This window comes from Notolepis coatsorum (assembly GCF_963971535.1).
Source record: "Notolepis coatsorum genome assembly, chromosome: 2".
NCBI classification, from domain to species: Eukaryota; Metazoa; Chordata; class Actinopteri; order Aulopiformes; family Paralepididae; genus Notolepis; species Notolepis coatsorum.
Window position 1 is genome coordinate 163,480,003 of NC_140166.1, and position 14,708 is coordinate 163,494,710.

General features: G+C 44.2%; 1 protein-coding gene across 1 annotated transcript in view; it reads right to left on the minus strand.

Annotated features, from left to right (window-relative positions):
- ghrhrb (growth hormone releasing hormone receptor b) overlaps nucleotides 1-14,708 on the minus strand; it is a gene marked incomplete at its 3' end in the record, with an annotated part of 186,751 nt that overhangs the window by 2,035 nt on the left and 170,008 nt on the right. Inside the window, exons 7-12 of the mRNA XM_084308376.1 lie at nucleotides 10,429-10,582; nucleotides 9,911-9,971; nucleotides 9,216-9,285; nucleotides 5,668-5,759; nucleotides 4,963-5,092; nucleotides 4,264-4,305 (exon numbers count right to left, since the gene is read on the minus strand). Of these exons, the coding sequence (XP_084164502.1) occupies nucleotides 4,264-4,305; nucleotides 4,963-5,092; nucleotides 5,668-5,759; nucleotides 9,216-9,285; nucleotides 9,911-9,971; nucleotides 10,429-10,582 (549 nt within the window). The remainder of the gene's footprint in view (nucleotides 1-4,263; nucleotides 4,306-4,962; nucleotides 5,093-5,667; nucleotides 5,760-9,215; nucleotides 9,286-9,910; nucleotides 9,972-10,428; nucleotides 10,583-14,708) is intronic.

The following is a 14,708-nucleotide window of genomic DNA, read 5'->3' on the forward strand; positions in this document are numbered from 1 at the left end:
ACTTTTTCTCCCATTTTCTATATTTTCCTCCCATCCCAATTTCGTATCATCCAATTCAACCCTCCCCTGTCACGAACGCTGTTTCTTGCCTCCCACAAGCCGGCTGCAATGTGGACTAAGTCATACATAGCACAAGTCCCCTCCGGTACTTGAGGTAACAGCAGTCGCATCTTTTCACCTGCGCAGCTCGATCTCTCAGTGGCGAGGAGTAACGCGTGGGAGGCTCACGCTGCCCCCGACACTTCCTGATTCGACTGTGCAGGCGCACCAACCGACCTGTAGGAGTCGCTGTCCACAACGCCCGATCCCCACCCATCAGTTTCCCACCCCCTAATACGGCCAATGTGTATTAGTACGGACGACCAGCTAAACTGAAAGCAATGTGGAGCGCTGGGATCGAACAGGCGATCCCAGCATCTCCGCATTCGTGGCGAGCGCCTTGCCCACTACGCCACATAGCCGCCCGCCTATACATATTATTTAATGTTTTCATAAGCGTAAAGATACAACAGCTAGATTCATGATCAAGTTGGTTTACTGTATGCAGGGCTTCGCAGGGCTGTGCCATGTGTTATTAAATATGCGCAAGTTACTGTTGCATAATGTAGGCTATGGCTGCTATTATATGTAATTCATATAGGCTACCTAATACCGACAACAAAATAGATTGTATGCCTCTAGTACAAATCATATTATACCCGGTAGCCAATCGAACAGAGCGAATAAAGGCATTCATCATATTCCAGCATGGTTATAATGACACACTAACGCCAAGCAGTGGTTAACGAACGGTCTTTATTAGTATTTCGAGCTGTCCAGGCAGAATTGCAGCAATGGTCTTAGGGAGTCTTGATATCTGACATCACCATGTACAAGTCCGCCAGCCTGTTATTTATCCCATAACACGGGTTGTGTCTTCTTGGTTCCGTGAACAAGTCAAGTCAAGTAAATTTTATTTATATAGCACATTTCCAGGCAGCGGCAGCTGGCACCAAAGTGCTTCACAGGCAGGTTGATAAAAACAAAATAATGTGATGCAAGATATAAGATTAAAAACATAATAAAGCAATGAAAGTAATAAAAACAAAATAATATGATGCAAGATATAAGATTAAAAACATAGTAAAGCAATGAAAGTAATAAAAACAGCTAGGACACAGTAAAACAAAGAGGATAGAAGGGCCAGGGGTCTAGTGGTGATTAAGTGGGGGGGAAGGCCAAGGAGAACAGGTAGGTTTTTAAAAGTGATTTAAAAGCCTGCGCGGTCTGGGCGGTCCGTACGCTGAGGGGGAGGCTGTTCCACAATCTAGGCGCTGCGGTGGAGAAAGCTCTGTCTCCCCTAGTCTTGAGCCTAGTTCTAGGCACCACCAGTAGCAGCTGGTCAGCTGATCTGAGGGATCGGTGGGGGGTGTGGCGGTGCAGGAGTTCGGACAAATAGGGAGGAGCCGTGCCATTTAGTGATTTAAAAACATTTAGGGCTCATTTAAAATCGATCCTAAAGCGGACAGGCAGCCAGTGGAGCGAGGCCAAGACTGGGCTGATATGTTCATGTTTTTTTGTTTTGGTGAGGTTCTGCACCAGTTGTAGGCGGCGAAGCAAGGATTTGTCGATGCCCGTGTAAAGGGCATTGCAGTAGTCAAGGCAAGTGGTGACAAAGGCATGTATCACCGTCTCTAGGTTACTTTGGGAGAGGTATGCCTTTGTCTTCGCCAGGAGTCTAAGGTGGTAAAAGATGTTTTTGACTACGGCGCTGACCTGTTTGTCAAATTTAAAATTGCTGTCGAAGATGACCCCGAGGTTCCTGACAGAGGTGGAGAGGTTTGGACCCAGGGGACCAAGTGCGTCAATGAGGGGGGTCGGGGGGGCACTATTAAAAACAATGACCTCAGTTTTCCCTTCATTTAATGTCAGGGAGTTTTCAGACATCCAGCACTTGATTTCTGCCAGGCAGTCAAGTAGTGGTGTTATTGATGTTTTCCCTTGGGTGGGTTTTAAGGGGAGGTAGACCTGCACGTCATCTGCAAAGCAATGGAATAAGATGTTATGTTTTGCCAAGATCTGGCCTAGGGGGAGTATATATAGGACAATCTAGCTTGTGGAGTTTCTCATAGTTCGCTCTGGTCAGTCCATTATTTCACATCCCATGGGGGGTGTTTCATGACCATATATGGATAATCATGTACGAGCATTGACGGTAGAACAAAGAGGTATTTATCAACACGGAGGAGCGTAGGACCCGTGTATGCACGGTTGATAAATCCCAATATTTCTGTGCGTACACACATTCTAAATTCTGTGCTTACGTACGAACATAGAACACTTTCTAAGAATTGTTGATAAATGAGGGCCCTGGTGTATACTGCACCTGTGTATACTGTTTACTTTACTTTACTCATAGTATATATTCAGATTCTAATTCTTTATTGCCCATATTTATTGTAAAGTATAATATAACTGAAAGGGCATACAGGTGCACCTTTGATTACACTGTTTGCTTTCTTATATTCAGAGTTAATTATATTGTTTATACTGTTTATAAAAATGTTGTATTATAATTTGATTGCCTATATTTATGTCTTTCTACTATTACCCTACCCCTCCCCCCGCCCCCATGCTGCTATGATGCCCAAATCAATAAAGGAATATCTTATCTTATCTTATCTTACACACAGGTGCACACATGCATTATGCCTTTTCCATGTTACTTTATATACACTGCCTTCAGGAAGTATTCAGCCCCCTTCACTTTGTTCCAAAGGTAATTATTATTATATTTTTTTGTAAAATTGCTTAAAATCTATGAAGTAATCTGTAACCTGTGAAGACGCCACCAGTAGCAACGCTAAGGAAATTGAATCACTATGTCAAAATTCAACATGTTCTGCGTGGAGGATTTCCTCCTGGAGGCTACAGATACACCTTAATTTGAACGCCTTCGCTGCAACCCTGACAGGCAGGTAAATATGACAGCGATAGGCCTGTGCAGCGCAATTAGACGGTGCTACGCCTGTCACCCTGCCCGCCTGCGCCTGTCTGCCTCCACTGCACCATCTGAACGGAAGCGAAAATAAACTGGATATATATTTTATTAATTTACGCTCGGCTTCGGTGACACCAATGTTACTGTTCAGGCTCCACAGAGTACATTATTTTTATTTATTTTCTTTGGTATTTTTTTCGCTCCTTTTTCCATTTTTCTCCCATCCCAATGTTAGTCGTTATGCCAATTCCCAATCCCCTTCCTGGTCGTTGCGCACTTTTACCCCCTACCGTCGGTCTGGGAGGGTGGAGACTATCACATGCTTCCTCCGACACATGTGTAGCCAGCCCACCGCTTCTTTTCACCTGGCAGCACCGGCTTTCCCACCCACTGACACTGCCAATTCTGTCAGTATGGACGAGCGACCAAACCGGAGGTACAGTACCACGGCAGTTGGATTCGATCCCACTGTCTCTGCGGTGGTAGACAGACGCTTAGTCCGCTGCGCTACCCGGCCGCCTAGAGTACATTATTTTAATATAAATAAAACCCATTTAGTTCATTTTTGCATATCAGTTCCCACATGCATCAAATACAAGTTACTAGTTAATACTAAGTGTGTTATCAATACTTAGTCAGACAACATTATAAACTGAAAGTGTGCGTGGACAGCAGAGCTATTTTATAGGTAACTTATCTGTGTGGCAGAGTTGCAGTACAGAGTAGCTTAAGTTTCACTTTCACTTCTAGAGTAGATTTAACTTCACATGAAGGAGAGAAAGAAGGGACTAGAGACGACTATGTTGGCTATGTTTTGGATTTAAACCCCACAGCAACGAAAGTTCGACTGGAGAGGAGCTCAGAGGATCAGTCCAGACCAGCAACAGTATGGCTGCAGCGACCTTGATTCGTCAGTGAATGGATAGAAAATTGACGGAAGGTATTGTCTATTGGTTTATTTAAACATTGTCCAACGGGATTAATATCGTACAATCAAAGGTGTTTGTATATTAATCTGTGGAGTGAAACAGTCTGAATGTGGAGCTAAAGCAATGCCCAAACATGAACCATTTAAAAAGAGGTATAAGGACATGATTTTCACAGGGACAGGTATGAAGAAGGGCTTTGACAATCACCTGGGGCGGGATCCACAAAGAATGGTTTGCACGGTGCTAATTGCACCCTACTTACAATTCACCCTGATGTAAACAAGACGAAAGTCTTTCTCTGCAAATCTACAGAACAAGAAGGTGTCAGGTCATCGTTGAAGGGTCATTACTCACCTCTCCGTTCAGAAAACAATACAGCAGAGCAACAACAAACCCCTAAGAGAAAGAAATACACGTCAAAAATAAATAACATTAAAACATTAACATAATCCATTGAACATGTGCCCCTACTCCCTCTTTCTTACAAACACACAGACATACCTGGAAGGATCCCAGACCCAGCTCTATGAAGAACAAACACAGACGTACCTGGAAGGATCCCAGACCCAGCTCTATGAAGAACAAACACACAGGCGTACCTGCCTGGAAGGATCCCAGACCCAGCTCTATGAAGAACAAACACACAGACGTACCTGGAAGGAGCCCAGACCCAGCTCTATGAAGAACAAACACACAGGCGTACCTGGAAGGAGCCCAGACCCAGCTCTATGAAGAACAAACACACAGACGTACCTGGAAGGAGCCCAGACCCAGCTCTATGAAGAACAAACACACAGGCGTACCTGGAAGGATCCCAGACCCAGCTCTATGAAGAACAAACACACAGACGTACCTGGAAGGAGCCCAGACCCAGCTCTATGAAGAACAAACACACAGACGTACCTGGAAGGAACCCAGACTCAGCTCTATGAAGAACAAACACACAGACGTACCTGGAAGGAGCCCAGACCCAGCTCTATGAAGAACAAACACACAGACGTACCTGGAAGGAACCCAGACTCAGCTCTATGAAGAACAAACACACAGACGTACCTGGAAGGAGCCCAGACCCAGCTCTATGAAGATCCGTACTTCTGCTCCTGTGTTTTCTGGCAGGAAGGCAAACACCATGTAATGCATCCCGAACAGAGGGATGAGAAACAGAGTGGACTTGGCCAGTCTCCTGTATACACACAGCACAGATAAGAGACACAGTCACACACAATAATGTGTGTGTTTGTGTAGGTGTGTGTGTTTGTGTGTGTGTTTGTGTGTGTTTTTGTGTGTGTGTGTGTGTGTGTGTGTGTGTGTGTGTGTGTGTGTGTGTGTGTGTGTGTGTGTGTGTGTGTGTGTGTGTGTGTGTGTGTGTGTGTGTGTGTGTGTGTGTGTGTGTGTGTGTGTGTGTGTGTGTGTGTGTGTGTGTGTGTGTGTGTGTGTGTGTGTGTGTGTGTGTGAATGCTCATGGGCATGTGTGCACACCTGTGTCATCAAGCACCTGCAAACAATCGTATCTACACTTGTCCTCTAATTTGTGGACGGATATTTTAAGAGCTAGTTTCCACAAAGAACAGCGTTTGGAAGGAAGATTGTGGACACAGAAGTAAAGAGTAATTTACATTTCGAACAATCTTTAGACCACAGCCTATATAAAATAAATACTGAACTGTGTATATAAAAAAAAAGCTGAACTGTGATGGTCGGGTGATTAGATCAGATCATTTTGGAATAAACATCCTTATTTGTTTCCCCAAGACTCACATGAAATGTCCGGTGTCGTTGCCACCAACTCCTGGAGACTTGAGCTTCTGGACCAGAATACGGATCACATTCATGAAGATGATGAAGTTTACCTACAGTAAACAAACAAATACAATAAACCGTCAACAAGGCACCATAGAGTCAGTAGAACAGAGTTAAGTCCCACTTTGCATTGCATTCTTGCCTACATTCTTGTTTTGTCATTTAACACCTTACCTTAGATTAAATTAGATTCGATTCTATTAGATTAGATTCAAATGTATTGTCATTATACATCGCAAGTACAGTACAACAAAAATGTAGTTATAAAGACACTAGGGGTGTAACGGTACACAGAAGCCACGGTTCGTTACGTACCTCGGTATTGGGGTCATGGTTCGGTACGAGTTCGGTACAACAGAAAAATTATATTCATAATTATTATTATATATTTATAATAATAATTATTATTATTAAATAGAATAATATTATATAGGCTTGCCATGGTAGTCAGTGATACTGGTGTCATTCTGTGTTCAGGCATCCATGGAGTAAATTAATTTCCCCCTTAATAACTTATGCAACAACTTAGTTTCAATTTCACTTGTAGAGAGGATTTAACTTAAGGTGAAGCCGAGACTGAAGAAGACTAGAGAACAGATGACATGTTAGACAACAATGGCAGAGGATTTATCAATATTTTGGATTTAAACACCGTAGCAGCTCAACTGGAGAGGAGCTCAGATGATCAGTCCGAAAAGTATGTAGTGCTTTTTCTTTCTTTTTTTTGCCGTGAGAAAGTCTGCGGAAGAAAGTTAGCGCGTGTGTTCGCGCACGTGTGTGTCTTTCCATTGGTTACATTATTGGGCGAACAAGAAAACTAAAGAAAACTGTAAAATTGTAATGACCCTGCTGTGTTACAGTACAATTACAAACATATAATTCATTCATGGCTTTGTTTTAGGGACATGAAAGGCTGTAGTAAACGGGAGGGGAGGAGGGGAGAGCCGAGTGCAGAGTGTCAGTGTGCGTTGTCATCGTGCCTAAGCTTCAACGTTTTATTCATCATCTACATTTGGCAATACACGCATAATATTCAATGTTAAAGATCAATGTAAGCCAGTGTAAAGTAAAGATATTGAGCATAGATTTGTAAAATGTGCAACCCTAGTTTCACCTAGTGGTATGAGATGTATTCTTCGTATGGCTATGCGTACCGCACTGTGACACCCGTACCATAAATTTGCGGGACGAATACACATACCGTTACACCCCTAAAATACACTATTGTAGTAAATCATACTGGCCAGCAGCGTAACTAGTAAGAGTAGCCATGCAACATGTCGATATGTCAGGTGTGCGACTTTGTACACGCAAGCCTCAGATTACCACCCCTGACTCCCGAGGCTCTGGAACTGTCAATAATTCGCCGATTGCGAAAGTTATTGGACAGGGTTGTAGCCAACCAGTGTAGATTTCCAATGATACCCCACATGGGGTTGTGCACATCAGGGATATAGGTGAAAATCTACGAGCGAAAACAGGAAGTGAAAAATACACGGAATTCTAGCTTATACCAATTTTTTGTTTGTTTTTGGATATTTATTGGATATATACAACTACTACAGAAACACTTGAGTACACAATTACAAGTACAACTCAAGTTCAGCCCTATGTTACTCTATTTCATTAGCACTAAAAGTGATTTTTCTTTATTGTGTAAGAAACTTCAGAATGTTATGTTATGTTATCAAAAGAGTCCTCGAGTTCAAGTAAAAAATGTATTGCCGCTTTTCTGGGCGCATGTTCAAATATGATAGATGAGAATAATGTTCATCTGCCATGATGCTTTGTTTATACTTCTATGAGTAGCAGTTTCTACATCCTGTTTTTCCAACACTTGATTTGCTCAAAAACACATAGAATCGTGAGGGACGCTTTCATCCACCGACACATCATGTTTCATATCACCTATTGTGTGGATCAGTAGGCCTACTAGTCTCTGACATGTGTCAACATTTTCTAATGTAATCTAATTTGTTTTTGCATAATACGTTGGACTGGTTGACTCTGAGAATAATGTGAGGACAGGTTGGCTTGTTCACCCTGATTTTAAATAATTGTGTACCTGTGGCAGGAAAGGGGGTGTTCTAGTGACAAAGATATGTTAATATATCTGCAGCTATTTAAAGAAATGTGTTTTTTTAGAACTGTGAAAGTGCTGGCATTTAAATCCTAATTATTTAGGAAAAGTTATGGAAGAAGGAGACTAATATGCAAGAGTAATTCCATTTAAAAACATCAATGGCTTAAGCGTATGGTGCTTCTATTGTTAATCAAATTATTCACATATTCTCATTTGCATTTAATTATGTGAGCAGAATGATATGCTGCCAAAATACAACTTTCCCCATGGATGAATTCCTTGTCTATCGACTGGCTAATTAATGCAAAAGAATGTCTCTGTATTTGCGGTCATTGATGGATGGCACTGCTAATGTCAGCTAGGCTTATAAGAAGGCAGCAAAGCTAAAACAATAATGAAAGGGAGAGTAGTGAACAAACAGTAAATTAATAGTATATATAGTCATGACAGTTGTGTGGGTCTCAGTAGCTGTGGTGTCATTGTTCGGTTGGCAAGCACATTTGTGTTACATCATGTGAGTGATTTATCGTGTGAGTGACCTATTGTGTGAGTGACCTATTGTATGAGTGACCTATCATGTCAGTGAACTATCGTGTGAGTGAACTATCATGTGAGTGAACTATCGTGTGAGTGACCTAACATATGAGTGAGATATCATATGAGTGACCTATCGTATGAGTGACCTAACATAATGAGTGAGATATCATATAAGTGACCTATCGTGTGAGTGACCTATCGTGTGAGTGACCTATTGTGTGAGTGACCTAACGTATGAGTGAGATATCATATGAGTGACCTATCGTATGAGTGACCTATCGTGTGAGTGACCTATCATGTGAGTGACCTATCGTGTGAGTGACCTATCATGTGAGTGACCTATCGTGTGAGTGACCTATCCTATGAGTGACCTAATGTGTGAGTGACCTATTGTATGAGTGACCTATCGTGTGAGTGATTTTATTTTATTACGGATCCCCATTAGCTGGTGCCATAGAAACCAGCTAGTCTTCCTGGGGTCCACACAAAAAAAACATACAAAAACAATTATTATTGTAAAACAAAATGATTAAAATTCAGTACTCAACACACAATGCATAATGAAACTAACAATTAAGATGGCTAAAATTACATGCAAGCACAGAAACAGAAAACAAAAAAAGTGAATCTACTGTAAATGCAGCAGAGGTTTTGAGGCAGGTTATTCCAAAGAGTTAATGCTCTAAAAATAAAAGATCTCCTTAAAGCGTTGGTTTTTGGACCTGGCAAATCAAGCTGCCCACTACTGGAACCTCTAGTGTAATCATCATGCACAGTATTACTAAAAACAATCTGTTTATGTATAAAAACAGGAGTTTTACTGCTCATGACCAACTGAGTGACTCCTACCGCAGGCTCCTCTGCGTCTCTCCAGCCTCACACTCACCAGTAGCGATGCAGTTATCGGCCCCTTGATGACCCACCAGATGAAGGCCACGTCAGTGTCGTCCCAGCAGCTGAGCGCGACCACAGGGTCACGACGACAACAAAAGCACAGTCATTAGGGGCTCACATTGGGAGGTTAGATAATTGTGCCTAAGAGATCTAATTATCTTCTTAATCTGGCATTCTTAAATGTTTTCAAGCCGCCAGCTAAATTGAAAACCCCTGTTCCAATTGGATTAGTTGTACTCGGGGGAACTGTTGAAATGCAATTGTGATGTCTGTGTAATTCTGGATAAAGGATCTTGGTAATTATCCCCAAATTACTGCCCTTTGCCCAGATGCAAAACGTTGTGATCCGCAAGCTGCCCGTCGCCAAAAAGGTAACAATCTAACTCGATTGCTATTATTAACAGGTCGTTTGCTTTAGAAGTCTGTCGATTTGTACAAATGGCATATTTCTCCTTTATTGACATTCAGTTGAAATGAGACCTAAGTAGAGTAATTTTGTTTCAATTTAGCATTGAGTCTCATTCAAACATACTGTACACTCTTGTCATGCGGGGACCCACCAAAACCAGTTCCATGACCTATTTTGGGGTTCTGACCCCAAAGCTTGAGAAAAACAGCGTACGTTTCTCCAACTAGTATACATTTTGTCAGTGTGTTAGCAGTAAATGCTGTAGCTGTCATTCTTACCCGTGGTTGTCGTAGAAGTTCCGCGCTAGGATCCAGACGGTTATGATAGCTGTTGGGAGACCTGAGAGACGAAGATCCAGATACATGGCTAAGAGGTACAGTGATACAGTACATACATTCACTGATACAGTGAATTTCCCTCGGGATCAATAAAGTACTTCTATTCTATTCTATATGAGTGTGAGAGAGACAGACAGACAGACACATGCACAAAGACAGATAGAAAGACAGACAGATAGAAAAAAAGATAAAGACAGACAGAAGGACAGAACAAAGACAGACACATACAGAAGCAAAGAAATACAGACACAGACAAGCAGATAGACAAATAAACAAACAGAAATAGAAACAGACAGACATAAACAGAGACAGGGGTGGAGGGGGGGGGGGTCTTAGCAGTGTTATGTTACGTTCAGATACAACGCATCTGAGCGATTTGCTCATGTCATGTCAGCTTGACAGTGGATAACTAGCAAAACCAGCTGGGTAAAACCCAGCCCAGAGGTCAGGAGACCCACCCCAGCCGATGAGTATGTACCACCAGAAGTACTTCTTCTGGGAGACGAAGGTGAAGGCCAGCAGGGTCTGCAGGTACATGCCTTCCACAAGCAGCCAGAAGTAGTTGGCCAGGATGCTGAACTGGAAGAAGGCCACAGCCGATTTGCAGGACGTCTGCAGGTCAAAGTAACACAACAGTTTAAGAAGTTGGTTGTCACTTTGTTGGCCAAGCTGCGAAGCTGGAGCATGTTGTCACAATCTATTCCCTGAAAAGTTGTATAAACCTAACCTTTGATTTATAAATACATTTGAAAAAGAAACGCAACATAAATTAATACGTTCTGTATTCATCTATTTATGGCGTGATATCAATCTCATACCGGTACCGGACAGCTCAGGCTTAAGGGGTTAACGTTACCAGACACCTGCCACCAGACACCAGACACCTGACACCAGACACCAGACACCAGACACATGACACCTGACACCAGACACCTGACACCTGACACCAGACACCTGACACCAGACACCAGACACCAGACACCAGACACCAGACACCAGACACCTGACACCAGACTCCAGACACCAGACACCAGACACCTGACACCAGACACCTGACACCAGACACCTGACACCAGACACCAGACACCAGACACCTGACACCAGACACCTGACACCTGACACCTGACACCTGACACCAGACACCAGACACCTGACACCAGACACCTGACACCTGACACCAGACACCTGACACCTGACACCAGACACCAGACACCAGACACCAGACACCAGACACCTGACACCTGACACCTGACACCAGACACCAGACACCAGACACCTGACACCTGACACCTGACACCAGACACCAGACACCAGACACCTGACACGTGATACCAGACACCAGACACCTGACACCTGATACCAGACACCTGACACCAGACACCAGACACCAGACACCTGACACCAGACACCTGACACCAGACACCTGACACCAGACACCTGACACCTGACACCTGACACCAGACACCTGACACCTGACACCAGACACCAGACACCAGACACCAGACACCAGACACCAGACACCAGACACCAGACACCTGACACCTGACACCAGACACCAGACACCAGACACCAGACACCTGACACCTGACACCAGACACCAGACACCAAACACCTGCCGCCTAACCCTAACCTTAACGTTTCGTATACAATAACGAAAAATATAAATAAAATTAGTTTTTGTCTATGCAGCTTAGCCAACAAGCTAAGCAACAAGGACTCTATTACAACAACCATCAAGTGAAGTTTTTAAAGAAGCCGGATCAACACAGACTGGCATTTAAAGATAAATGTGTTATTCATAATGAGAGATGATAATTGAGGATGGTTACAATTCTTTGAAGAAAGAGGAGCCCGTATGCTGAGGAAAAAGAAAGAGCAGTTTTGGAACAACGTTTTTGAGCATTTTTGATACAGACATCCAGGGCCGCCTGGGAGAAATGCGAGGCCCTGTGCGAGATTTAAACGCGAGCCCCCCCCCCCCCCCCCCCCCCCCCCAAAAGGTAAAAAAAAATATATATATATATATATTTTTTTCATACAGTCAACATATTCTTAAATAATAGCGCTGCCCGAGGCTGGGCATGATACAGTCAACATATAGCAAGAGAGAGAGCGAGAGAGAGCTCCCGTTCTACAGTCAATATACAGTGTACAGAGAGAGAGAGAGAGAGAGAGAGACACATATTGGAAAGAAATTGAAATGCTATTTGGCCCTAAACAGAGAGTACACAGTGGCAGAATACCTGAGCACTGTGACTGAAGATCCTTGACTAGGTACAGACTCAGCGAGCACAGCCTAGCCATCGAGAAAGGCCGCCATAGGCAGACTGTGTGTGTTAGAAAGAGAGAGAGAGAGAGAGAGAGCATGTGTGTTTGTCGTGTGTGTGTGTGTTAGAGAGAGAGCATGTATGAGAAATCCAAAAGGACAAAGATCAACACTTAAATCCAAAGAGAAGAGGGTCTATACCAGAGAAAACAAAGCAGCAAGGAGCCAATGGCCAACATCAGCTAAATAGGCTAGCCAGGTAATGACACCAGGCCACACACAGCTTTGGCCAACGGCCCAACGCTACCCAAGCTACCCAAAATTCACACACAGCACATGTCGTATCTCCAAATGTTGTGAAGTAACATATGTTTTGCCTGGAAAAAAACATCGTTATTAACAAAACATTCAGGAGGGGAAGGAAGGAAGAGTGGGGTAATGTCATTACATTTTCATTCATCTTACCTGCACCAAGGAACGCAGGGCGAAAGGCCGCAACACAGGTCTCCACGTTGACGAAAGGCCTCTCGCTGGCGGGACAAAAATAAGCTATGGCCGGAGCCTTGTCATGGTGCAGGCCCGACTACATCTTCTGTCAAAGATGATGTCGTAGTCAGAGTGCCAGAACCCCCTGCTATTCTCACGGCTAATGTCAATGGTCGTAGCACAAGCTAACAGCTAACTCTAGGCTAACTGATAGCATCAAGCTAACGTTCCCAGCCGAGCGCAGCCGGCAGCTAACGTCGTAGCTAAACAGCTAACTGGCTAACAGTTAGCTCAACCCGGCTATCACTAACCATTAGCTAACGCAGAAGCAAGCTATGCGGCTACCACTGAAAAACTGTAACGTGAGAAAAGCAATACAGGTGCTGACACCAGGCCACACACCGTTAGCTACTACTACTACAACAGCTAGTCGGCCAGTTTGGCTCCAGAGAGAGAGAGAGAGAGAGAGAGAGAGAGAGAGATCCACGGCGGGAATAGAATAGAGGGCATTAAAAACTCACCAAACGTCCAAGAGGATGGAGACAACCGCGTGGAGTTGACGAAGTTCATCTGCCGAACGACCATCATCTTCATCTTGGCTGCACGCGCTGTCTCTAGGTTAGCTAACGCTAGTTAGCATTTAGCTAAGCTAGCTACTAGCCGACATCATCATGGCTATATCCCGACTGAACCACACTTAATATTATAACGTAGCTAAAGCTAACTAGCTGTCCCTGTCTTTAACCGGGATGGCTAGCTTGTCTGAACTGTCTAACATGCAACAACTTTCATCTTCAGTCCATCTGCCGAACGATGTTTTCTTCATCTTGGCTGGCATCCAATGCTGCACGCGCGAAATAGTCAGACGCTAGTGATGGGTCGGTCATGAGCGACTCGTTCATAAGAGCCGATTCATTGCCGTGAGCGTGAGTCGAATCGCTCACGTCTGGCAATGAGTCGGTTCACCCCCCCCCCCCCCCCCCCCCCCCCCGGCACGCACACAGACGCACACAATGAACTCAACAGATGCTACCTGGCTGTAACCCCTCCCCTCATTGAAACCAATTCTGCTGCCTGCAGAGCCTCAGAGCCAGAAACGTGTCTAATGTGAAATATATAAGCATATAAGGAAAACTAGATTTTAGGTCTGTGATGAAAAAGGGCCTCGCGGGAAGGGGGGCCTCGCAAAAAAAATTATAATAATAAAAAAAAAAAAAAAAAAAAAAATTGCGAGGCCCCCCTTCCCGCGAGGCCCTGTGCGACCGCACTGCTCGCACACCCCCTGAGGCGGCCCTGCAGACATCCATACAAACCAATTGCTAAACCTAATTTGAAAAGATTATTCACAAAATATCAAGTGGACATTGTTTCATTATTATTCACCCCCCACCCCAGCTATCTGGCAAAGTGGATAATCCTGGTTGTTGAAACCCCTCAGAGATCAGTATGTGCATGTCATTTATATGGAGCGGTATCATCATGATGGCTAATGACCTTTCCCTTTAATGTATGACCCACAAGAGAGGCCCAATGATCCACTCTATCTTCAGATACAGACAATAATAGCATACGCCTGGAGGGTATGTTTGAGGAGAGTGACTGTGTGAGTGTGTGTGTGTGTTTGTGTGTGTAGTGTTTATCAGTATGTGCTAGTGTGAACGTGAGTGTAATAATTACGAGGCTCCGCATGGAGGGGCAGCTATCAGCACAGAGACGAGGGTCTGCATGGAGGGACAGCCATCAGCACAGAGACGAGGGTCTGCATGGAGGGACAGCCATCACCACAGAGACGAGGGTCTGCATGGAGGGACAGCCATCACCACAGAGAAGAGGGTCTGCATGGAGGGACAGCCATCAGCACAGAGACGAGGGTCTGCATGGAGGGACAGCCATCACCACAGAGACGAGGGTCTGCATGGAGGGACAGCCATCAGCACAGAGACGAGGGTCTGCATGGAGGGACAGCCATCAGCCCAGAGACGAGGG